Below are 24,560 nucleotides of genomic sequence, written 5' to 3' on the forward strand. Positions count from 1 at the left end.
GAGAACCCCTACGCCAGCGTGAACATCCCACGGTCCCAGTTCCAGCAGAGTTTCATCACTCACTACCTGAAGGAAGAGCCTGCTTCGCCCACCGTGATCGCCAACCCCGCCGTTGTGCCTGTGTACAGCACAGAGGAGCAGGCAGACCGCGCCGGCAGCTGCGACAACCAGACCATTTCCACGGGGAAGTCGCAGTCCCGGCCCTACAACCCCTATGCCAGCATGAAGATGCCCAATGGGGATTCACCTGACTCCTTCTACACCGTCACCCTGGACAAGCCACCCAAAGGCCACGAGGCTGGTGGGGGGAACTGCTGCCGCAAGTGCTGCCCCTGCTGCAGAAAGTGTTGCTGTGTCATCTCCTAAGGGGATGCGCGGGACATGCTGGGGGGGCGCCCAGCCCGGGCACCCCGGGGAGCTGCCCCATCACCTGCTCTGGCAGCTGGGAGGTGGCACCAGCTGGACTCACCTCTGGTTTTCACCCATGAGCTCTGCCACCAGCTACACTGGTGATGGGTGCCTGCTGACTCCTTGGAGCCCAGAGTGGGGTGTGGGGGAGAAGGACGGGTCCCCCCCACCCCACGGAGGCCCAGGGACCCTGGGGATGACGTGTGCCGACACAGATGCCTCCGAGGAGTGCCTACGTTGGGACTGGAGCAGCCTGCAATCCTGCACACTGAGCTGGCTGGTCCACCCTTGCTGGGAAACCTGTGGAGAAGGGTCAGGGACACGTCCCCGGCTGGGACGGGGACCCCTCCCCTCCTCGAGCAGTGCCCCCATGCAGTGTCACGGGGCTGCTGCACGCCCTGCGCTGAGCTCTGGGTGGGTGCCGCTCCTCCTCGCCACGCTGCCCGCCAGACGGAAGGAAGGAGCCAGGAAGGACAGACAGACAAAGCGTGTCAGGGTGCCAGGCAGCACTCCAGGGCAGCACCTGATGGCGTGGCGTTCGGGGGCCTGTGTCAGGATGCCAGGACTACCCCCAGTCCCGTGCCTTCCCCGCAGTCAGGGTGTGCGGGCCCCCCCGTGCCATGGCAGTGCCCGACGCCGATCCCCATCCTCGGCTTTCTGCAACCCCCAGGCACTGAGAAAAGCGAGCGTGGAGCCCGCTGGCCTCTTTGCAGCGAGCTGGGGTGGCTCTGGACTCAGTTTTGGGCTGGGGCTGGCACGGCGGGGGTGGAACAAGCCGGCCGTTGTGCTGGCGTCCCCCGGCCGTCGCACTGCCAAGCGGCAGCTGCGTAAGCAACCGCGGCGGCTGCGGGAACGGCCTCGTCTGCAGGGGCTTGGAAAGAGCGCGGGTGTGAGCAGATGACTTCAGCGTGCCACAAATAAAGTTACTGCCCTCTCCTGCCCTGCCAAGGTACGCCTCTTCCCTCTGGCCCGGGTTTTCCGGGATTCCTGAGTTACTTGCCTCTCCAGCAGGGCTGTGCATTGTGTTGTGCTGTGGGGGGCACGCGGCGCTCTCTTCCCCAAAACTGGGCTTAACTCCTTCACTGCTGACTGCAGCAGCAGCAGGGGCCTCGAGCTGCCCATCTTGCTGCTGCCAGCCCCCTCCAGCATCCCCTCGCCCAGGCATTGCCAGTACGGCACGGTGCTGCCAGCCTGGGGACGCGGGCTGGGGCTTGGCCTGACGCTGCCAAGCTGGATGCTGTCCCTCCCGTCCTTTGGAAGGGGAGCGCCTGGCTTTGCGGGGGGCTGGGGAAGGGGTGGGCTCCTGGCTGGGGCAGGTGGGTGCTGGGGGGGCTTTGTGGCACTGCCTGGGCTGCCTGCGACCCCTGGGGATCCCACCAGCACTGGGAACCCACCAGCACCAGGAGCCCACCCACCCCTTGGGGTTTCCACCACCCCTTGGGGTTCCTGCAGCCCCTGAGACCTTCTGGGGCAGGGAGGCAGAGGCTTGGCAGGGGTGCAGGAGTTCGGCTCCTCCACTTGGCCCAGGTCCCATGCTGGCAGCTGGCGGGGGGGGGTGTGTGTGTTTCCTCTGGCAGGGGGACGCTGGCAGGGACGCAGCCCCACGCAGCCTGTCCTGCACAAGGAGCTCTCTTGTCCGCCCTGCCTGGAGCGCTGTCAGTGCTGACACAGAGACAAGCTGATTCACCCCGTGTTTGCTTTTGTGGGCTCCCTGTCCCAGATGCCAGATGCCCTTCCCCACTTCAGAGCCCACCCTCAGCGCGGGCTGGGCAGGGACGCGGTGGCAAGGCGGTGGCACATGGCCCTGGCTGAAACCGGTGCCCGTGGGTGTGACGTGGGGATGTGCTGGGCAGGGCACAGCACCCGCCGGCAGCACCCGGTGTCACCACCGCCCTTCGCTCCGCATAACCTTGGGATGGCAGCAAACAGCGCTCCTTGCCAGCCCCCGGGCAATGATTAAACCGGAGGCAGCGGCAAGGCTGGCGGGGAGCAGGGGGGACAGGGAGGGCACAGGGGGGGCAGACCCCAGCAGGGACACGCGGGGCTCTGGGCTATGCTCGTGCAGGGTCCCGCGGGCACTGCCCATGTCCGCGGGGTGCTGAGCTGTGTGCAGGGCGGTGCTGGGTGGCTGCTGTCTCCTGCGGGTGGGGTGTCGGTGGTGATGCACAGCGCTGGCTCATCGGGACCGGACCTTTGCACTCTCCTTATGGTGCCTCTCCCTGCCCTGCTGTACCAAAGGTTCTTGCAGGTCCCAGGGTTGTAGCCGAGCCCTGGGAACAGAAAAACACTTTTCCCACCCTCTTGTTGTTGCTGATTGCAGCTACGCCTTCCCCTACGTCCAGATTTGCCTGTTTCTGCAGGGCAGGTGGAGCCAAGCTGGTTTCAGGCAGCAATGCTACTTGGTGTGCCCGTGCCACCCAAGGGCTTCCCTCACCCCAAGCTAGCCCTGCCTGCTGGTCCCATGTGTCCCAGTTTCACAGAATCACAGCACGGCTGAGGCTGGAGACACCTCTGGGTCCCTCTGGTCGAAGTCCTGCCCCAGCAGGACCTCCCAGAGCAGGGTGCCCAGCACCATGTCCATGCAGCTTTGGAGACTCCACAACCTCTCTGGGCAGCCTGTGCCAGTGCCCCACCACCCGTACGGCACAGAAGGGCTGCCTGGTTCTCAGAGGGAGCCTCCTGTGCTCCAGTTTGTGCCCATTGCCTCTTGTCCTGGCACTGGGCACCACTGACGAGAGCGGCCTCCCTCCAAGCATTTCTAGGCACTGATGAGATCCCCCCGGAGCCTCCCCTTCCCCAGGCTGAGCAGTCCCAGCTCTCTCGGCCTCTCCTCACAGCAGAGGGGCTCCAGGCCTTTGCCTCTCCTTGTGGCCCTTCGGGGGACTTGCTCCAGGTCTCTTGTTCTGGGGAGTCCCGAGCGGGACCCAGCCCCCAGGGGGTGGCCTCAGCAGTGCTGGAAGAGGGGAAGGATCACCTCTCCCCACCTGCTGGTATTATTTTCCCTAATGCAGCCCAGGGCACCATTCCCTGCCTCCTTTGCCCCGAGGGAGGGCCGGTTGCTGCCTCACGGTCAGCTTGGTGCCCAGCAGGGCCCTTCTGGCCAGGCTGCTTCCAGCTGGGTGCCCCCAGCACGTCCTGGTGCCGGGGCTGTTCCTCCCCGGGGGGAAGGACCCTGCACCTCTCTCCCTGGGGAACCTCAGGAGGTTCCTGTGCCAGGTCATTGGCTCCCTGCCCCTTCCTACCCTTCCTCACCAGGTAGTGCCATGGGTACCCTGGGTGTGCACAGAGCCAAGCCCACCCCCACATGTGTGTAGTGGTTTTGGGTCTAACTTCGTACGACCCAAATGATGCCTGTTGGGTTGCACACATTACTGCCTGGCCAGTGAGCTGGGCCATGATGGTGCTTTGGACAGGAGAGCGACTTGTTGCCGGCTCTGGGACATGCGGGACATCCAGAGGCATCCGGATGCGTGGACATCCCTGGACAAACAGGACTCGGATGGAACTCACAGTGCCATCTGTGTGCCCAGCCCTGCCCCAGCACGCATGGGGACAGATGCTGCCGGCCTGCAGGGTCCCCTGGGTACCTTGTGCCACCCCATGTCCTGCCCCAGGTCCCTGGCAGTGGGGTCCCACCTGCCGGGTGCTGCTGGGGACACCTGTGATGGAGCAAGTCGAGATAGTGAGCCCGAAGCTGCTGTGCTGCCAGCTCTGCTGCCCTGCACAGGGTCAGGGTTGAGCTTTTCTGTAGAGTCCCGGTGAGGCACTCGGTGTCCGGCCCCAAACCCCCATCTCTTTCTGCCAAGAGCCCCAGCAGCGTGGGGACAGCATGGGGACAACGTGGGGAGAGCGTGGGGACAGCGTGGGGACAGCGTGGCACCCTGCTCCTGCCTGCGCTGCTGCCTGCTGCCCTCTCCTGGCTCGCAGGCAGAAGTGCTGAGCGCTCCGGCCCGGGCGTTTCTCCTCTAGGATCCTGGCTTCGTCCCCCCAGAGCCTCTTTCCCTGCTCTGAGCACCCTTCCTGCTGGGGCTGTGGCATCGCTGCTGGCCCCAGGGTCGTGCAGGGGCTGGTGCTGCGGGGACTGCCCTGCTGCCGCCCCTGGATCGTGCATCAGCACAGACCTTGCGGGTGTCACCGGGGGGTGCCGGGATCTCCCCAGCATTACCTGGTGACGAGCATTGTCCCCAGCAGAGCCGAGGACCCTGACACCAGATCCTGCAGCCCCAGGAGGAAGAGCAGGAACAGGGCATGGACATGGATTTGGTGGCTTTCTTGGAGAAGCTGAGCTGCAGTGTCACCCTGCTCCCTGTCAGCCTGCAGGCACCAAGCCCCTCCGAGCTGCTGCCACCAGCAAAGAGCTGCGCTGTGCTGTGCCGTGCTGCTTTCGCCCCCGTCCCCATGGTCAGCAAGGCACTAGAGGTCGAGGACAGCTTGGGTGCCCCGCTCCTTCCCCCACCTCTCCCAGCTCCAGCCCTCCTCACACCCCAGCTGGTTTTTCTCTCGCAGCTGTCACCCCCAAGGCACAGAACAGGGTCCACGTCCCCCTGCACTGCCCCACGCGTGGGAGCTGCCCCCTCGGAGCCACGCAGCAGGCTGCAGCCTGGGTGCCCCCCTGGCAGCCCCAGCTCCCCCGAGCCTGGATCCTTGCCGTGTCCTCACCCGTGAGTCACAGCCGTACCCGCAGCCCGGGCCACCTGGGGATGTGCTGGCCGTGCATGTCCCAGGGAGTCTGCGGAGCAGTCAGGCTTCTGCTGGCCAACATCTGCCCAAATGTGGTGGCTGAGGACACAGAGGTCTCCGCCGCTGCTGCCCGGGCACAGCTGATGTCCACACACGGTGACGCCCGACCTCGCAGGGACAGAGCCTTCTGCTAATGGGGCAGAGCGGGTGGCTAATGAACGCTCCCAGGGAGGGAGGCAGGGCTTCAGCTTCGGAGGTCTTTGTTATCCAGGCACTTGTAACTCAATCTCCCAGGCTTGGCTTCCCAGCAGCGGATCCGATAGCATGCCTGCCCCTGAAAGGTGAGCCCCTTCCCACCGCACAGCCACCCGCGGCCGCTGGGACCTGGCAGGGAGCTGCTTGGGACCCTGATGCTGCTCCCAGGACTGCCACAGCCCCTCAGGATGCTGCAGCCCCTCTGCCACCTCCCCTGAGGTCGTGGGGAGGACAGCACCCCAGGTAGGGATGGGGAACAGGGTTGGGGGGAGAAGTGGGTGCCCACACCAAACAAAATGCTCAAGGTCACCAGTGGGGAAGGTGTGGGGTCCTGGTGGCCCCTTGGAGAGGGTTGCAGACGTGCTGGAGGGTACCCTGAGATGATGCTGGTCCCCTCCTCACCAGCCTGCATGCCTGCCCCCTGCTGCTGACATCCACGGGCTGGTGCCCAAGGCTGGCACGAAGCAGGGCTATGGCATGGCCTGGCCATCAGGTTGCTGCTCCCACCTTCTTCCCACCCCATGGTGCCCACTGGCCCAGAGCCCCCGCAGCCCTGGGCAGGCAGATGAGGTCTGGCCGCCCCCAGCCCCTGTGGGAGGGAAGGGGCATTCAGCAGAGCCATGTAGGGTGGCGCTGGGATAACGCATCCCCGTCGATGGGGTTCACCCCAGAGGGGCAGGGCTGGCCACGGGGCAGGCAGGGATGTTTGGCAGGAACCCTGATACCTCCGGCAATCCGCAAGTGCCCCCACTGCGTGGGACTGGCCCCCATCTCCCTTGAACTTTTTCTCCACGTGGAGGTGGCACCCCACACCCTGCTCCCTACCCCAGCCGTGGGGCTGACATCTCCTCCCGCCCTCCCCTCCCCTTGCAGCATGTCCCAGGCCGGTGGCAGCCCCCGGGCCGAGGACACGGGGCCACGCACCGAGGCGCACTCACGCACGCCGAGCCGGGGCAGCCAGAGGGTCGAGTGCATCATCTGCTACTCCTCCTACGACCTGTGCGGCCGGCTGCCGCGCCGGCTGTACTGTGGCCATACCTTCTGCCAGACCTGCCTCAAGCGCCTGGATGCCGTTGCCAACGAGCAGCGCTGGATCCCCTGCCCGCAGTGCCGCCAAAATACGCCCACGCCGCGCGGCGGCGTCACCATGCTCGACCTCGACCTGGCCACCTTCCTTGCCGTCAAGGCTGACAAGGAGCAGCCCCGGGTGGCTGGACGGTCCCTGCCAGACACGGCCACCAAGGGCTCGTGCAAGGAGCCGGCGGTCACGCAGCAGCCGTCAGGGCTGTGCCAAGACGCGGTGCCCCAGGCCCCCTTCCCACGCCGCGGCTGCTGCCGGCCATGCATCTGCTGCAGGGTGACGGCGGATTTTGAGAGCTGAGTTGGGGGACATGGGGACAGCAGCATGCGGGCAGGCTTGGTGCGGCTCAGTGGAGCCAGCCACGGCATCCTGCATCGCACGCTGAGCTCCCAGGGTCTCACGATTTGGGGACCCCATGCCATGCCCCAGGCCCATGTGTGGATGGTAGTGGCGGGGCTGTCCCCGTAGCCCAGGAAGGGATTCAGCTTTCTCGGGGTTTGCTCTCTATCCTGCTGGGATTTAGGGTGCAATAGGAGAGGATGAGGATATTTCCACCCTTCATCCTGACAACTCCAAAACCTGGTCCAACCGTCACGGGTGTCCCCTGGTGCCTGGCCCAGGGCTTGCTGGTGCCTGGCTTTTCTTGTGCATGCAGATGTGTGATGGGGACACCTTCACCAGGGCAGGGGATGCAGGAGCCTGGCACAGTGCAGCGATGCAGAGATGCTCCGGGGAGTATCCAACACATCTATTAAACACCTGCTGTGCTGCACCTGTTGGTTGTATTTGTTAGTCAGCCTCATGCTAGCCCAGGGCAAGCCCTGCCCCCAGAGCAGGGAGAAGTGACCTGCTTTGTCCAATTGTTTTTCTTTAAGTGTTTGCTCTACTTGCCGTTTGCATGAGAAAGTTGGGCTTTGTGGGGCAGGTGAATAGTTAAAACCGAGGATGACAGGGTCACTGGGGACCACAGCTCATGGCTCCAGCTCTTTGAATTGATCTGGCCTCCAGCTGTTTTGCTCCAGCACCTATGGGGTTAGCAGAGGCAAAATGGGGAGAGGTGGGGGCAGGGGTGCACGAGGGTGATGTTAATACAGCTCTTGGGTTGGGAGGAGAGGGGTTGCAGAGGCCATCCTTCCTCAGAGTCCAGTTTCTGCATCCATTTTCCACGCAATTCATGAGCTCTTACAGCATCCCCGTGCCAGGCACCGCGGTGATTTCACGCCCCCATGTCCTGGTGCTCAGCTGTCCCCTTGGCATGCACAGTGCCCACGCTGTGCACAGCACCCGTTCACGGTTCTGCCACTTGGTGTCACCTGCCATAAAAAAGTCAGAGCCCTGAGCTGTGCCCGGGCAGAGCAGGCTCCAGGGATGCCCCAGGGCAGAGGCAGGGGTGCCCAGGGGGCTGGCCGGAGTGTGGTGTGCGTTGGGGGCTCCTTCCTACCATGGTGCTGGCACCTGCCAGCCTCGAATCTTTAATTACGTGGAAAAATGCAATAACTTAAAATCCTCAAGGATGTGATAAAAGCTGTCCTGGAGTCCTAAGGTGCCTTCCCCTCCATCTTCCTGCTGCCCAGGGGTTCACCGTCCCTGTCGCAGGTTCAGGCATGGAGACCTCCTGCCCTGCCTGAGCAGAGGCTGTGCTGTGCTCCTGTGAGGGACAACCCCTGGGAACAGGGACCCTGGGGGAACTGTGGTGGTGGGGATGGTGCTAGGGGCTGTGTGGGAGCTGAGCCCACCCCCCAGCAAGGTGTCGGGATTGCAAAGGCCTGGAGGCACCGAGTGTCCTGCTCCTGGAAGAGCTGCAGCCTCACCACGCTGGTGCTGGTGCCTCCAGGAGGAGATGGGTCCCATCCTGCCGGGATCCTTGGATCGCAGGCAGCTGCAGCACCCTGCAGGGCTCAGGCCAGGCATAAGAAAGTGCTCTCGCCTGGCAAGAGATGCTTGCCCAGCTCCTCGGTTTGCAAATGTTCCACAGGGGGGCAGTGGGAAGAGCCTGGGAAGTGGCAGAGCTGGTGGCGAGGCTCTGTGCTCACCCCAGCACCTGGCTCCAGTTCTTTGGTGGTGGAAGGCAGCAAGGACCCACGGCTCCCCACCCCCAGCCCCAGCTCCTGGTCTCTGTGCCACCACCCCTGCATCCCTTCAGCGCCAGGAGCAAGCTGGAGAGCTGTGCTAGGAGCAGTCAGTGGCTGGGCTCTGGAGTTTTTCTGCCTCTGCATTTTGGGAATGGTCTCAGCACGCTGGCTGGGCACCCTGACTCCCTCCCCCTGCCCATGCCATGGGGACCGCTCTGGCAGCCCCCGCTAGGGCAGGGGATGCTCAGGGCCGGTGCTGGCCCTGGGGCTGTGCTGGACTGTGGAGCCCAAAACCTCCTCCAGGGGAGGCATCGCCACGGGGAGAGGTGCGTGGGGACGGGGACCTGCAGGTGCTGTGTCCCTTGCCCAGAGAAGAGGGCAGTGACAGGGCCTCAAAGGGCCAAGCTGCTGGGGGTGCCAGGAGCCTGATACCCTGCAGAGAACTTTGTGGGGTGAGAGAAGGGACAGTGGTGGGGACACTGGGTCTGCTGGGGTGCAGGCCCCCCCCCCACCATGTGCCAGTGGGGTGTGCAGCAGGGTGGCAGTGAGAGAAGGGTGCTGGGATGCTTCACAGCCTCCTGGGCTCTCTGAGCACAAGATCTGTAAATGACCTTGTTTTTCACAGCATTTTGTTTTTTCCTTGGTGATTTTTGCACTTCAAAAACGACAGTGGACAAAGTACCTCTGAGTGCACTGGGACCCTGAAAATTTGTGTCCCCACACAGCCTGGGGTGCTGCGGGTGAGCTGGAGCTGCGCAGCCCTGTGGGGCTGGGCTGGACTGGAGGATTCCTCTGAATTATTTCCAGATGGGGATTAATGCAGCAAACTGAGTTTGCTGCAGGGTAGATAAACAAACCAAAGCTCCTCTGGAGGCTATTAATAAACCAGTCTGCCTGCTCCTGGGTCTGGGAACATCCGGGGTCTGGCTGGGGGCACAGGCATGTGCTGCTTTGCTGCCTCTCAGCCTCTTTGCCATGGGGCAGGCGTGCCCCAAGTCCCAAATGGCAAAGGAGCCACAAGAGCATCCCTGTTCCACCACTGGGCAGGGTAGGATGAGGTCCTCTGGTCCCCTGGGGTCCCTGGAGCCCTGACAGGGATGGGGGTGCTGGGAGCTGGCACCTCCCCTCTGCAGCTCCTGCTGCGGGGCTTTCAAACAGGAGCAGGTGTAAACAGGGCGGAGGCAGACTTTGAGCCCTCCAGTGCCGGCACTGCCACGCCAAGGCCAGGGCGAGCAAGTTTCGGGTGGCAGCAGCCTGGCACAGTCACCTTCCTCATGCCTTCTCGGGTGGGGGTCACATCCCAACCCTTCTCACTTGTGGTCTCCTGCCAGGGGCAAACAGAGCCTGGCCAAGGGCTCCCCACCAAGGACCTCTGGGCAAGGCAGGGACAGCATTAGACCTGCCAACGGCATGACTGAAGCTTTGTCCCATCCCAGCCAGCTACGCGGCCCTGGATCTTCTGTGCATGGCACGTTGCCCCGTGGGGAGGATGGAGGCCAGGAGGTGTTTGTTTTTTTCCACCTCCCCAGGCTGCGGTGCCCACAAGCAGTTAATTGCGGGCTGGACGGAGCTGGCTGCTTACCTGGCTGGAGCGGCGCCTGGCAGGGGGAGGGACGAGGGCACAGCCACACCTTGCCAGGGCAGGCATCACTGCAAAAATATTTCCTAAGAAAAGTGCAGCTCCACCCCGCACAGCACACGGTGGGGAATGCACAGAGCTACCGGGAGCCGTGCGCGTCCACCCACTCACCGCACCCAAGGGTGCCGGGCAAGGACGAGCGGCTGGGCAAGGCGTGGGGCGCTGGGCACCCTGCCCCCAGGGGAGCCCTGATGCTGGGGGCCGGGAAGCCCTCTCTGCGTGAGTGGGCAGCCATGGGCGTGTGGAGGGGCCCCAGCACCGTACTGGCCCTCCTGCTCCTTCTGTGCCCGCTGCCCACACCTGCGTGCCCCACCGCCTGCCGCTGCTGGGCAGGGGACGTGGACTGCCGCCAGCGCGCCCTGCATGAGGTGCCGCCGCGCCTGCCCACTAACGCCAGCACCCTCTGGCTCGGCTACAACTTCATCGCCGTGCTCAGGGCACGCGCCTTCCCCTCCCTGCCAGCGCTGCTGCGGCTCAGCCTGCCCCATAACCACCTGGGGATGATCCACAGGCAGGCGCTGGTGGGGCTCGGGGCGCTGCAGGAGCTGGATCTCAGCAACAACTACCTGGCCATGCTGAGCCCCGAGAGCTTCCTGCCCCTCGGCAGCCTGGCCACACTCAACCTGGGCAACAACAGGCTGGAGGAGCTGGGGGCCGGGGTGCTGAGTGCCTTGCCCCAGCTCCAAGAGCTCTTCCTGCATGGGAACCCCTGGGTGTGTTCCTGCAGCATCCTGCCCCTCTGGCGCTGGCTTGGTCACAACAGGGACAAAGTGCCAGGTGAGTGCCCCGAGCCCCCACCTGCTCCATCCTTGCTCGTCATCCCCATCAGCTGCCAGGCTATGGGTCTGTGGGGATGGGGTCCCTGTGGGTGCAGCAAGGTTTCCCAGAAGCCAGCCCCACTTGGGTGGATTTGTCCCTGGGTTTGGTCCCTGGTGCCACCCTCCAGTGGCTGGTGGCTGGTCCCTGGTCACCAGCAGGGATTTCCTGCAGAGGCAGACTGGGTAATGGCACCCAGCGCTGTCCCCGGCAGTGGCACCAGTCCTGCCACAAAGAGGGCGAGGGGTGATGGGCAATGGGCACCTGTGGGGTGGGCATCACCCCTGACTTGGCCAGGACTCAGTTCCTCCAGCTCCTTCCCCAGTGCCATCAGGAGAATGGGTCTGATCCTGCATTTCTTCCTCTGTGAGCCTTGGCGAGAAGCAGCTCTGCCAGCGGGGTCTCTCCCTCTGCTGCCACCCACTCCCATGCCTCTTGCCTGCACTGGCGGGGGGCTTTCTGTGGCATCTCCAGGCTGGCTGCTCACTGCTGCCCATGCCTGTCCCCAGGGAGCCAGCCCCACCGCCTTGCCTGCCCCTTCCTGTGCTGCCCCATCGTGTCCTGCCCAGCACTGCGCCCACCTCCCTGTCCCATCCCACTCCCCAAGGCGCAGGACATAGGCAAGTGCTGGACCCTCACTGTGCCCTTTGTGCCCTGCCCTGGGCTATCTTGGCCAGCATGGCCCCACAGTCCCTGTCCTCCTGCCCTGACCCCTCTGTCCCACACAGACCTGCTGTCCCTCCTGTCCCTGGCACCCAGCTGCCCCCTGTGCCCACCACCACCGCTTTTCTCTTCCAGAGGAGAGTTCGCTCCAGTGCGTGTTCCCGGAGCAGCTGAACACGTATCCGATCATGGCCTTCAGGAACGAGTCCTTCTGGTCGTGCCAGAAGACCCCACTGTCTGCCCAGCACTACGCCACCTTCCTGCTCCTCGGGCTGTCCTCCTTCCTGGCCAGCATCATCTTCTGCACCCTGATGGGCTGCGTCGTGGTCATTTACCAGCACCTGCGCAAGGAACCTCGCTTCTGTAGGAGACCCCTCCTCTGCAGGGGGCACTGAGCAGGACCACCAGCCCTGGGCAGTGCCTGCACCCAGCTGTTGTGAAGGTTTCCCTGCGGAGCAGTGAGTGGATGCTCTGCTCCTGCAGAGTGCTCCTGCTCCTCCCTGGGGCCCTGAGGAATCCCCGAGCTCTGCCCCACCGCCTCCAGCTCGGCCCCGCTGCAGCACTGCTCCCTGTCTTGGGAAGCTCCCTCAGGCCGCCCCCAGACCTGCACAGCCCCTTCCCAGGGGGGCTGCTGACCCTTTTCCTCTGGCTCACCACCTCCTGCCCCTTTGCTCCCCAGGGCTCTTGTGTGCATTTCAGGGTGCACCATTTACCTCCTCGTGCCTTTTAGTGAACCCCATGAGTCTCTGGGTGCCTTCTGGTGCCCCAAAGCATCTCCGTGCCTTTTCTGTGTCTCCAGAAGGCCTTTTGTTGTGTCCCAAAGCTCTCCATAGGCCTGTTCGTGCACTTGAGGATCTCTGGGTGCTTTGAGGGAACTCCAGAGCTTCCATGCAGCAAAGGAAAGTACAAGCTGGGGTGAAAGGGTCAACCCCTAAGGAGGAGAAACAGTCCCTTCTGGCACGAGTTCCTACCCACCACAAGGCAATAAGAGCCATAATGAGATGGCCATGGGTGTCAACCTCCCCCTGTTAGCTCCTGTGGCATAGAAATGATCTCCTGCCTGCGCAAGAGCTGTGGCACAGGCCAGGGATGTGGTCAATGTGTCCGTTGGCAAGCTCTCAGTGGAGGTTAAATAAATCCTGCAGAGAATAAATCAAATGTCACCTTTGTTGTGACTTGCTCTCATCTTTTTTCCAAGACAGAGAACAGCCCAGTGTGCATGTGGGCCTACTCAAGAAGGCCTGGGCTTCCCATGTGGAGCCAGGGCCTTGCCTGTTATCCTCCATCATCCCCTGAGCCCTGCTGCCCCTGCTTGCTCCTCCCAGGGGTGCAGTTGTCCTGCCCGGGGGCTCAAAGCTGAAGAAGCCATCGTGGCCACAGACTGGGCATCACAAAGGAAAAGCCTTGGAGGGGATGGGGATGGGCACTGGGGGTGCTGCTGTGCCCATCACTCTGTTCGTCCACACACGAGCCGGGGGGGGGTCCTGCAGGAGCCGGTGTCACAGCGAGGAGATGGCTGCTGCCACCAAGCAGGAGTGGCCGGGGAAACGTCCTCAGCAGCCTCACCCCAGTTTTCCTCTGGATAGAGGGTGCGAACCAGCCTGCAAGGGGCCTGCATTTGGGTGGTTTCAGCCCAAGTCTGGCCCCATGCTGGCCAGCCCCGAATAGCAACGTCCGGTTCCTCCCAGTCCTCCCTGCAGCCCTATCCCCCTTCCTATTCCCCCCCGCCTCCTTCCCTCCCCATCCCTCCACCTTTTCTGCTCATGTGCCCTGCAGCAGCGCTGGGTGAGGCCCTGATTCAACGCAGGGCTCCCAGCCAGCTCCGCCGGCAGGCAGAGACAGACAGAGGCAATAAAACCAGCCCGTGATCCAGTCTAGACTTTACTGAGCTCTTGCAAAAACTTGGTATTAATGTTACACTGACGTATAAAGTCGAATGGGCTCGATTTCTCAGCTGGAGCAAGATGAACTTGATGGAACCACTGCAGCCAGTGGGACGATGCTCTCAGACCCCAGCTGCCCTCCGAAAATCCTGCTGGCCCCGTCTGCCCCCTCTGCTTGGCTGGGGCAAGGAGAAGGCGGTTCTCGATGCTGGGGCCTGGTACCAAATTGCAGGCAGGATTTCTGCTCCCCAGCTCTGGGGTGTCCACAGCCACTCACGGTGCTTGCCTGGAGGGAGCTTGGGGGGCTGGCACGCGGGCACAGTGCCCACAGGAGGAGGGCTCCAGGCAGTCTTGTTTGGTCGCCTCCTCCTGAGCCAGGACCTGTTTTGCTGTGTCTCCTGGCCAGGATGGCTGCAGTGTGGGAGCTACGTGCTGGCCGTGGCCAGGCCTTGGGGACAGCTGGTGTGCAGAGATATGGGGAGCCAGGATCTTGTCTGACCGCGTGCTGTAAGCACCACGTTCAGTTGTACCATAGGCTGATGGAGGGGAGGACCGGGGGGGCTCATCCCTTGGCCAAGAGCAGAGCGCACGTCTCCCAGCCCTGCTGTGGTGGTGGTGGAGCATGGCACGGCAGAAGCACATCCCTGGGCTGCCGAACTACACAGGCTGCTCCACCAGCACAGCTCCGGGTGCTCCGAGAGCCACACACGTGCGGAGAACACGGAGCCTGCAAGGTGAAGCACAGGTTTGCAGTCTGGCACCAGCTCTTCCCTGCTACTGTGGGAGAGCAGACACCACATGCCTTCGAAGTCCTTTCCCCTTGCACGTAGCTGGCCAGTGGCAATACTGATCAACAACAGCACTGGTTGGAAGCGATTATCTCTGTACAGTGAAGTCCAAACCCTGTCCTGGTTCCACCGTGCGTTTTGGGGCGTGAGTATGGCAGCAGGCCTAGGGAGGGAGGGAGATATATAATGAAGTCACTGTGTATGGATGAAGGATGCTTTCCTCCCGTCTCACCCAGAAGAACCCATCAGTGTCCCTTGACAGGCAGTCCTGGCTGTGCCTTCCCGCTGTGTCGGGCAAGGGCTGATGGCCCCCGGGGAGCAGGTCACACCACAGTGCTGACAGAGGGGTCGGAGAGGTTGAGCTGGCCAGTGATGTCGGTGGGATGGTATTGCTGTAACACACAAATACACAGACAAGGAGAGAGAAGTGTTAGGCAGTCACGGCACTCGCCCCCGTGCCTCCTTGCACCCCCTGTGTCCCTACGGGATGTCTCTGGGGCGGATGCAATGGCCCCAGACCTGCTGCTGGCCGAGGCCCCATGCCCAGTGTGGGCTCGTGCAGAGGTCCTTGCAGACGCTCTCCAAGCACCCTGAGGCCTATGGGAAGGACACCCAGGAGCAGGGCGCAGCACACGGCGGCCATGTCGCCTGCGGAGCCATCCTGTCCCTACATGGGGACAGCTACAGGAGAAAGCTGTGACCCCCCCCAGCCCATCCCACAGCCACGCCTGTGGTTGGAGGGTCTGGCTGGTGCCAGCTCAAGCTGTGCTTTGAGGCCAGGGTGTTGCACCTCCTTGCTCGAGTGTCCCTGCTCTCACTACCCTTCTGTGCAGGTGAGGAGCCGTGCCGTGCGGGTGATTTGTGACTAGCTGTAGCATCACTTGCTAATGTGAGAATGCAGCCTGTGCTGGAGACGTGGCCTGGATCTGGGGTTCTGCGCTCCTCGCAGTGGGGGCCTGGCCAACACCCCCGGGAAAGACCTCCCCAGCAGCGGTCCCACCAGCAAGCAAGCAGGGAGAGCAGAAAAACCCCTCAACCAGCCAGAGAAAAAAAAAGAAAAAAAAAAGAAAAAAAAAGAAAATAGAAAAAAAAGCAAAAAAAAAAAAAGCCCTTCCTCCTCAGGCAGGGGCTTATAGCTGGGCAGTTATTTCCTCCCTACCTCCTTCCAAATGTCCTTCCTCTCCCTCTCCTAGCTCCAAGCCCTAAATGGGTGACACCAATGCATCTGCCACCACTTTGGGAACCTAACTTGGGCAGAAGGACTTGGTGGGTCTCCTGCTGCTGCATGGACCCTCTCCTCTATATTGGCTTGGCTGTGCACCTAGGAGGGCTGCTGGTTTGCTGGGTTTCCAGGGACTCCTTGGTTTTTAGAAGGATTTCACAGGATTTAACCCATCCTCTGCTTCCTGGTGGCAACTGTGGCTCTCGCACTGCTGCTCTTGGCTCTAGCACTGTGGCTACCCTGTGTGGCCCTACAGCCTGTGCAGGGAGGTCTGGTGGCCCCCCAAGCATGGTGTGCGCTCCTTGGGGTTCACCTGCATGGTTTTTTGCTTCACAGACACCAGCACCTTGACAGGGAGCTGCTGGGGCAGGGGCTGGAGCCAGCACGATCCCATCCCTGCAGTGCGTGTGGTGGGGACGCTGCCGCTGAAGGAACACCTCTTGGGATCGCTCGTTTGTGTAGGGGACCAACTACTATCAAAATGGAGCCTATATGAAATTCCTCATTGCTTCGCTGAGTGGCAGCACCTTGGCCATCTCCTGGTGGTTTTGCTCAGACAAATTGCTCTGTCACCCTGGGGAGCTTTTTCTGGCATTTTGCTGGTCCACTAAAAGCATGCCTCTTCCTACAGGGGTGCAGCCGCCCCTCTTTGCCAAAATCTCGGCTGCCACAGCAAAGCTCATGGGATGGGGCTGGAGCCCCATGGGGAGGGGAGGACTTGGAGAGGGGAGAGGCTGGGCGGGTACCCAGAGGAGATGGTGCCAGCCGCTGCTGAAGGACGAGCTCCAGAGAAAAAAGGGAAAAAAAAAAAAAACGTAACAAAAAAAAACCACATACGGGCAGAAGAAACGGTCCTTTGTTAAATACCCTGTGCTACCGGCCTGACGCAACCAGGAAAAAAGCCGTGTGTGGGTGTGGGTGCGTGTGTCTTGGTGCACCTGGCCGTGGGGCGGCAAGGGGGGTCTGGCAGGGGGGCCGGGGTGCTCTGGCCTCTCTGCACAGCTCCGGGAGTCCCTGACACCACCAAGTGATCTGGGGGTCCTGGCCAGGAAAATCGCAATACAAGAGCATGGCTTTGGGTTTGAAAGCATATCTCCTCCAATCACAGTTATCACAGGGTAACATTCGCGTTTACTTTTTTTTTTTTTGTGTAGAGTTCATGCATGCAGCTTTTAATATTAAAAAAAGAAAAAAAAAAGAAAAAAAAAACAAGAAAATTGTCATATCAAAACTATGTTAAAGTAGAACTAAAGCTAGAAGCACATATCATTAATTTAGGGTAAATGATGTTACAGGGATGGTGCAATTATCCCCAAACCAAACATTATAAAGCCAAGAAATTAATCAATATTAACCGTAGAAGAGACTCAAACATGTTAAGGTATGGAAGTGAAGTGAAGGCACCAAAAACTTTAAATGACACCAGGAAGAAAATATAGACAAGAACTTAATATGTCTTTAAAAATGACTTCAACCTAATCTGGGCTCGTATGGTAGTCCCTGGCTGGTGGAAGATTTTCTGGAAGAATTTTGGGTTTCTTTTTTTTTTTTTTTTTCAGTTAAGTATTAGGATTCCAGCTAAATGCAATCTTGCTGTAGAAAATGTCAACTTTCCTTTAAAAAAAAAATATAGTTGTCTTTGGCCTACATTTGTTCGTTTGGGGCCAAAAACTAGGTTCTTTTTCAGCCAAAAAGCACTTGATTTTGGAATGGCTGATCTTTCACTGAAAAGGTGACCTTTTCCATGAACCCCCTCGATTCTCGACCAGCTCTGGCATCGTCCCCATGCTGGCGGGGCCCTCGCTTGGCGGTGACGTGGGACGTGTGTCGTGCTGTGTCTGGGGGCCCGCGGGCTGGCAGTGGGGCTGCGGGGGCTGATGACGTCTGCAGTGGGGGCTAAGGGATCTGTGCGTCTCGTTACGTGTCTGTACGAAATGTGCCGACTTGGAAGGTGTCTGTGTGGTTTATGCGTCTCACATGGCTTCTGTGGGGTTGCAGTAGCGTGGGTGGCTGCGATGGATGGCAGTACGTCAGCTCTGCGAGTGCTATTCGAGTTGCAGGAGCTGCCTATGGGGAACACATGCATCTCCTCCTGGGGCGGTGGGGATGATGTGCCGCGGAGAGGCTGTGCAGCTCGGGTGATGGTGGGCGCTAGGACGTTCAGAGTGGGGTGGCAGCTTCCCAGGGCTGTCTTGGCTCCATGGTGCCAGCCTGTCTCTCTGGCACTCCTGAGGGACCATTCTGCAGGGCTGCAGAGCAGAATCCATTTTTAAAACTCCCGACAACGAAAAGGGAAGAAGCAAGGCCACCAGGTTTGCATCTTTTGCTTGCTAGCCAGGAGAGCCCATGGGGCCGGGGTCAGCCTGGCCTTCCAGCCCCATGGGCTCTCAAGCCTTGCCCAACGGAGACCTGGTGTGGGCCCGCGGCTCTGCCAAGCATCACAAAACAGAGCACCTCACTGCTTTCTCGCCTTTACAAGGACCCCAGGCAATGTGTCCCCGCATGCTATGTACTCATGGGGCCTTCCACAGCAGGAGGGCACTGGGGTCTCTGAGCCAGGGCTGCTGCATTGAAGCTGGGGGCACCAAAAGGCAGGCTGTGACGTGAACTGGTAACAGCACCCTCCCGCTGGTTGCTCACCCCATGGAGCAACCAGCGGGCCTGCCCGACATCACCACAAAGCTTGCTCCGCTGTGGGCCTCCTGCAATAGCCAGGTCTTGGACCTGCTAGCCTCAGTCTTGGCCCAGTTGGCTTGGATCTTGGTCCTGCTGGCCTGTTCTTGGCCCAACTAGCCTGTTCCCCCTTCAGAACACATGCTGGGGCCCGGCCATGTCACCCCATGGCATGCAGAAGACTGCGACGGGCTCCTAGGCAGTGGGGCATCATTGCCCACAGCTGCCCCACAGCTGCAGCTGCTGCCAGAGTGGGATGCCATCTTCTGGAGCCTCTGGTGTAGATGGTCCCTGGACCTGGCCAGCTCCTAGCCCTGGGTGGTGGGGTGGCATGAGGCCATGGATACCGCACCAAGAAGCAGGATCAGACCCAGGATGCATCCCTGGGGAGGGAGCAGGGTGTTGGAGGTGGTACTGGAGTGCCTCATTGCTCCTGGGGGAGCGGGCAGGCACCCAGGAGAGGGCATGGCCACAGCCATGGGGTCCCCTCTCCTGGCATTGCTCACGTGCCTGTGGTGGGCATGTGTCTCCTCTGGTGCCCACTTCGCTGTGATGCTCCTACTCTCCCAGGCCAGCTCCCCTCGGTTTGCTAAACCTTGGAGACAAAACATAGGGTCTACCCCAGCCAGGCTGAGGGTTCCACTGACAGCTCTCCCTGCAGGTTTTTCTCCCCACCAGTCCCTCCTCCTCATGGTTCTTCTCACGCCCCACCTTCTCCTCGCCACACCACCCACCCCACCTCTCCTCCTCTCCCCTGGTCGGGGTCTGGCCATGCAGACCCTCCTCCGAGCCTCCCCCAAGCTCAGGGGTCTGGTCCCTGGGGCAGCGGGGCAGGGGCACCTGAGATGTTGGGGCACTACCAGGACAAGGTGGTTCAGGGGGCAGTGCGGGAGGTGACAGGGATGCTTGTCCTCCCCAGTGGGCACAGGGACAAGCGAGGAGGACGTGGGACACCCCATGACAGCCGGGGGAGCACTTTGTGCGAGACGGCGGCAGCCGGGCCCGGTGGAGGGCTCAGCTGTCCCTGGGGCCACGTCCCAGGGGTGCCGGGGATGGAGCCTGCCCTGGTGCCAAATGCATCGCCTCCACGCAGCGCTGTGGCCGGAGACCCCCTGCGATGTCGCACGCCACTCCCCCCCGCGAGCCTGCAGCCAGGGACGGGCCACCCCGCCGCGTCCCCCCCGTCCCCGCCGTGCATCGCGCCTGCGGCGGGGAGCCCACTGCGAGAGGTTCGGGCAGCGCAGCGCCCGCGTCCACACGAGACAACAGAGTAGCCACAGTGCAGAGTGTCGTACGACAGACGGCAACATGCAGAGGGACACCGGCTCAGTCCGACAGACCAACAGCCCACCCTGACGCTGGCGTGTCCGAAGCTCCAGCACGAGCAGACACGTTTGCACATGGGGAAATGGCTGGCTTTAGAGGCAGCTATTTGGAAACGTTCTCTGGTTACATGCGAGCAGCGATACTGCGAGGTGGAAAGCCCAGGTTTGAACCAGGCTGGGTCTTTAACAACCTCCTCTTTCAAGCCGTGGTGCCTCTTTTCTAGAGAGGCTTCGCTGCTGATGATAACCAGAGAGAGCTGTCCCTCCTGTGCCGAGGGCTACGTCCCGAATGCTAAGTCACAAACAAAAATCACATGTAGAGAATGTGACACGTATGGCTCTCGGTGAGGTGACACAGTGCCCAAATTAAATTGGGGTGATCGTTTTTAGGCATACAATGACAAACAGGTACAGGAACACTCAGGAACAGAAAAAGAAAATAAAAATGTCATCGGTTTCAAGAGGTCAGCACCGGTACGGTGAGCAAAGCACAGAGAGGAACACCAGAAATCATCCAGGCAAAAAGAAAACGGAAACAAAACAAAAACTCGGTTGCATCTCCCAACTCATCACAGGACTCCAAAGCACCTCCTGCCTGCCCTCCAGGATCCCAGCATCCTTTCAGGAACACGGGATGACTGACTGACTGACTGACTGGTGACGAACATGAGCTATGCATGTACACTGGCAGCTTCGGGATGGGTGTGTGGCAGTCGATGGGATGGCAGAAGAGAGAAAGAGAGAGAAAGAGAGAGGGCAGAATTGTTCTTCTTCCTCTTACCGTATCCTTGGAGGACCTACGTCTCTTGAAGCTGGAGGCCAGGGTGGAGGTGATGGACCTAAAAGTGGCTTTCTTTTTAGGGTCAGGTTCTGCTCTACCACTTTTTCTATCCTAAAATGAATATGTATAAGCGATTAGATCTCTAGTGTGCTGTTGGAAACGCTAAATCTACTTGAATACTGCCCCGTGTCATGTCCTTCATTTGGGTGAGAAAGCTACTGGAGATGTCACTCCCAGTCCTCCAAGGGCCTCTGTGACCCTCAGGCACAGCGCGGCCACCACACTGCTACGGCTACGGGGCCGGCCTCGCGTCGGGAGCGCTGGAACCCCTCTGGGGAGCAGCCCTGTGTCTCCTGGGTGTCTGCCGGCAGCCTGCAGCGCTGACCTTGCTTCCTCGGGAGCACCTGCGGGTGCTCTGCCTGGCCCTGCCCCTTGCTTCCACCGCCAGCCTGCCTAGACCGAGAGGTAAGATGCTGCACCTACCACTAAAAAAAAATTGCTCAGGGCCTTTTCTGAGGCTGAATCCTAGTGCCACAAGAGAGAGAGAGGACTGCATTGAAAGAGAAGTCATTGTATGAATATTCCATAAAAAAGGTATTCCAAAATTTAAATGACGCGTTTGTGCAAAGCCGAACGTGGTTGTTGGTGTTTGTGGTGTTGTTTTGTTTGTTGTTTTTTTTTTTTTTTCCAAAGTAAAACCGTTTTTTTTTTTTTTTTTTTAAAAAAAAAAAAGGAAACTGGAAGAAAAAGAAAAGAAAAGAAAACAAAACGAAACGAAAAGAAAAGGAAAAGAAAGGGAGGAAGCAAAGCGTTAGCGCTATGATGTCATCAGGGTCGGGATGAACTCAAAGAGAAACAGAACTGAAAAATGTAGCCATTGGTGTTAGCGAGTCGGACCTGGTTGGCGCAGGCTGGGAGCACCAGCCGCCACGGTGCGGGGGCAGCGAGCCGTGGGGACCGGCCGCGCTCGGCGGCGGGCGCTGACAACGATTCCTCCCCAATTGCTTTCGTGCCAATGAGTGTGACCTTGCCGACGGGGGACGGAGTGACCAGGTCTGGCTCTGCTACCGCACGGGGGTAACCAAAATGTATCCCGCTGGTGCGTAGAGCATGCTCGGGGATACATTTGCTCCTCCTTCTCAGTTCTCTCTTTTGCGGACATGCACAAACGGAAAGGAAAGCAAGATGAATGGAATGAAATGTCTTTTTCTTCCATGGCATCTCAGGAAATAGCCATGGCAAAACTGTGATCCCAAAAACCATTATTTTTGTTTGTTTGTTTTAACAAATAAATCTTTCCACTTGCCTACCTTCTAGCAATGTACCAGATACTAGTGCTCTGACGTTTCCTCCTGTGGAAAAGTCTTACAATGTCAAACGGCTCTTTACCATGAGGCTGTTTATCCCCACAGGGCAGCATGCTTTGCTCACAGTCCCACAGACTCTGCCCAAGGACCCAGTGCAGTATTTTCTAGAAGGTTGGCAAGTGAAAAATGGCAGTGCGACTAGTGTGCTCTGTCCCAGCAGCCTTAACCCCGTCGGTGCTGCTGCTTTTTGGAAGCAAAGGAAAAAAAAATAATAATAAATAATAAAAAAAGAAGAAATGGCTTTTCCGAAACTCGTATCAGTGAACTGAACCCAGCGAGCTCTCAGGATGTAGCAGCCCGGCCTCGTGTTCCCCTCGCTGCTCTCGGGAAGGTGGCGTCCCCCAAGCACCCCCCATGCCCCCGCCGCTCCGCGGGGACCCCGCACTGCGCTCAGCCAGCGACCCCACCATCCGGGGGCTCTGTCCCTTGGGCAGTGGCCCTGCAAGCGGCAGCATCCCTGAGTCCCCTGACGGATGCCTGGCTCTCTGAGCGCCGGTTTGCTTCCCCAAGGGTGGGACGCAGCCCGGACGGTTTGCAGAGAGCACCCAGGTGGTCCCTGAGCTGGGGGGGCGCAGCGCGGCGAGGGTGGGGGGAGGCTCGGGGACGTGCCTGGGGCTGTGTCACCATCGGGTACCACTGCCCCCCCAGGCTCCCCTCACCTGGGGTGCTTCAGGGATGGGAGATGCTGGGGGGAGATGTTCTTATCCCCAAGTGGCAAGAGCACGCACCGCCTCTTATGGAACCGGCTGGGGTGCCGCAGGAGAACCACAGCCCCAGGGAGGGGGCAGGAGGGGGAGGCACTGGAAACCATCGAGAAACCCGGAGCAATTCTCCACGGGACTGCAGGGCAGGGGTGCTCGGGGGCCCAGGGCAGGGATGCTGGGGGGCTTCGGGGCAGGGCTGCTCAGGACCATGGGGGCAGGGCTGCTCAGGACCACGGGGCAAGGATGGTCAGGACCATGGGGCAGGGATGCTTGGTGGCTGCATGTGAGCCCTCCCCTCCTCTGCTGGTGAGCGTGGCTGGAGCAGATCAGAGAGCCTACAAAAGTTGCTGCTGGCACCGCTGCTTCAGCTGGGACAAGATGTGGCTCTGGCACATGGTCCCCAGCAGAGCAAGGTCCCTGTCCCCAGCACCACCAAGGACAAACCAAGGCATTTAGGCCAGGTCTCTCTCCAGGACAGAGCTGGATATGACACCTCCCATGGGAGGTGGCAACGACCAGGGGTGGCCCTGGGGACAAGCAGGGCCCTACAGCTCGCTAGCAGTGCTGTAAGTAGAGTCACTGGGTGTGGGGCAGGGGACAGGGGGCCCATGCTAATCCACAGCTCTGCATTCACTGATTTGGTGAAGGAATGGAAAACGCACCTGTTGGAGATTTGCTCTAAAAACGGTTTGTCCTACCTGCAGGTTTTTCCTCCACACATTAACGGCCGCAAACGCCAGCTGCATCTGCTTCCTCCGCGCGTCCTTATGCCTTTTGTAAGCTATTTCTATGAATATTAAAAATATCCCGGCAACAATACCTCCAGCCACCAGCATAAACACACCTGAAATAAGCAGGAAAGTTACAGGGGGCAGTGGGAATTGCACCACGACACTTCATTTCCTCTGCATCACACTCAGCACCAGCAGCATCGGCCAACCCCGGCCCCCCGGCCCCTGCCACCCTCCGCAGTCCCAGAGGGGCACCCATGGTGACAGGCAGGGAGGTGATGGGTTCGGGGCATCCGTGTGAGCTCCTCTTGGCTGGGCACCGGTGCTACTGCAGGGATGCTCAGGGCGGGCATGGGGTGCTGGGTGCTGCACCATGCACCAGGGCAGACCCTGTTCCCAGGGCTGTTTGCAGCAGAAAGACCCAGTTCTGGTGCTGCTGTTTGGTGCACGGGGAAGCACAGCATGTGCTGAGCTCTCTACACTTTCCTCAGCTGGCTGTGACCCTTGGGGCTGGTACTTGGGGATGGGGAGGTGGCACAGCGCCCTGCATCCCAAGGAATGGAGCAAATGGCTCCACCTCACCCTCGCTGATGCCAGCATGCACGGGGTCCCCTTGGACACCCCTAACCCTGTGTTGCCACACTGACTGGGGGAAGAGAACCCACCTGGGAGAAATCAATCTTTGCAAAGAGGGGCCAAGGAGAAGAAAACACCGCATCAATCACCATCCCCCTGCCCTCTGCCCCTGCCCAGGACCAGCACACACTCCTCAGGGCTGCCCTGTGCCAGCTCCCTCCTGCAGCAGGGTTCCTGCTCACCCCTGTGCCGCTCACCCCTTCCCAAGACGCTGCCCCCCTCACTCCGCACCAATTGCACCCCGACAGCTGTGGCTGGGCCAGAGTGGAGGGACAGGAGTGATGGGCATGGCAGCCACCCCCGCTGATGAGGAAGCCACCCCAGGGAAGGTGGAGGAAGCTTCGCGGAGCTGTTTCGGACAAGGTGGGGTGGGAACCCACCACAGCAGCCTCCCAGCGCTAGGAAAGCACAAACCCAGAAGAAGCAGAGCTTTGGCCCGGGAGGAGAGCTCAGGAGAGGAGAATGTCTTGAGCGAAAGCAGGCTACCCAGCGAAGAGGAAGAAAGAGGTTTGCAGAACAAACCTGCCATATTTTCAAAGGTGAGTGTTGCTGGGGCATTGCTACGGGAATCACACTCCTGATACCTCACCCAAGTCTTGTCCAAATCCTCCATGAAGCCGTTCTCGTGGGACCTGAAAGCACAAGGAGACAGGACGGTCACAGGAGACCAGGCGCAGGCAGCTGGGACACAGGGGCTGGCTTCGTGCTCTCTGCAGCGCACTGTCCTCGGGCTCTGCCCTTGGCCGCGGCCTACGGGCACATCTACGGGTGCTGTGTGTGTGTGCACTGGTGCGTGTATGCCTGGCAGGGTGCGTGTATGTGCATACGCGTGTGCA

General features: G+C 60.5%; 3 protein-coding genes across 19 annotated transcripts in view; 2 read left to right on the plus strand and 1 right to left on the minus strand.

Moving 5' to 3' along the window:
* Positions 1-6,217: 6,217 nt before the first annotated feature.
* On the plus strand, positions 6,218-6,724 carry RNF224 (ring finger protein 224). Its single transcript, XM_040531808.1, has one exon. It carries the CDS (start codon positions 6,218-6,220, stop codon positions 6,722-6,724), a length of 507 nt encoding a protein of 168 aa, XP_040387742.1.
* Positions 6,725-9,471: 2,747 nt separating this feature from the next.
* LRRC26 (leucine rich repeat containing 26) lies at positions 9,472-12,852 on the plus strand. The gene is given in 4 exon segments (XM_040532056.1): positions 9,472-9,544; positions 10,192-10,322; positions 10,324-10,912; positions 11,750-12,852. Coding segments are annotated over 4 exon segments (1,053 nt in total). The 3' UTR covers positions 12,010-12,852.
* A 588-nt stretch (positions 12,853-13,440) lies between these two features.
* Positions 13,441-24,560, minus strand: part of GRIN1 (glutamate ionotropic receptor NMDA type subunit 1) — a 34,384-nt gene continuing 23,264 nt past the window's right edge. For 2 of the 17 annotated variants that reach the window (XM_040531800.1, XM_040531799.1), the window contains 4 exons: positions 24,247-24,356; positions 23,056-23,201; positions 20,287-20,397; positions 13,459-14,677 (listed from right to left, as the gene is read on the minus strand). In XM_040531800.1, the coding sequence (XP_040387734.1) occupies positions 14,609-14,677; positions 20,287-20,397; positions 23,056-23,201; positions 24,247-24,356 (436 nt within the window). In that variant the 3' untranslated portion in view covers positions 13,459-14,608. Of the gene's footprint in view, positions 14,678-15,900; positions 17,757-20,286; positions 20,398-21,183; positions 21,436-21,596; positions 21,639-21,660; positions 21,837-23,055; positions 23,202-24,246; positions 24,357-24,560 lie in introns of those variants that run through there. The other 15 variants (XM_040531807.1, XM_040531801.1, XR_005813812.1 and 12 more) reach the window with 14 other exon arrangements.

This window comes from Cygnus olor, chromosome 19 (genome assembly GCF_009769625.2).
Source record: "Cygnus olor isolate bCygOlo1 chromosome 19, bCygOlo1.pri.v2, whole genome shotgun sequence".
In the NCBI taxonomy this organism is placed as follows: domain Eukaryota; kingdom Metazoa; phylum Chordata; class Aves; order Anseriformes; family Anatidae; genus Cygnus; species Cygnus olor.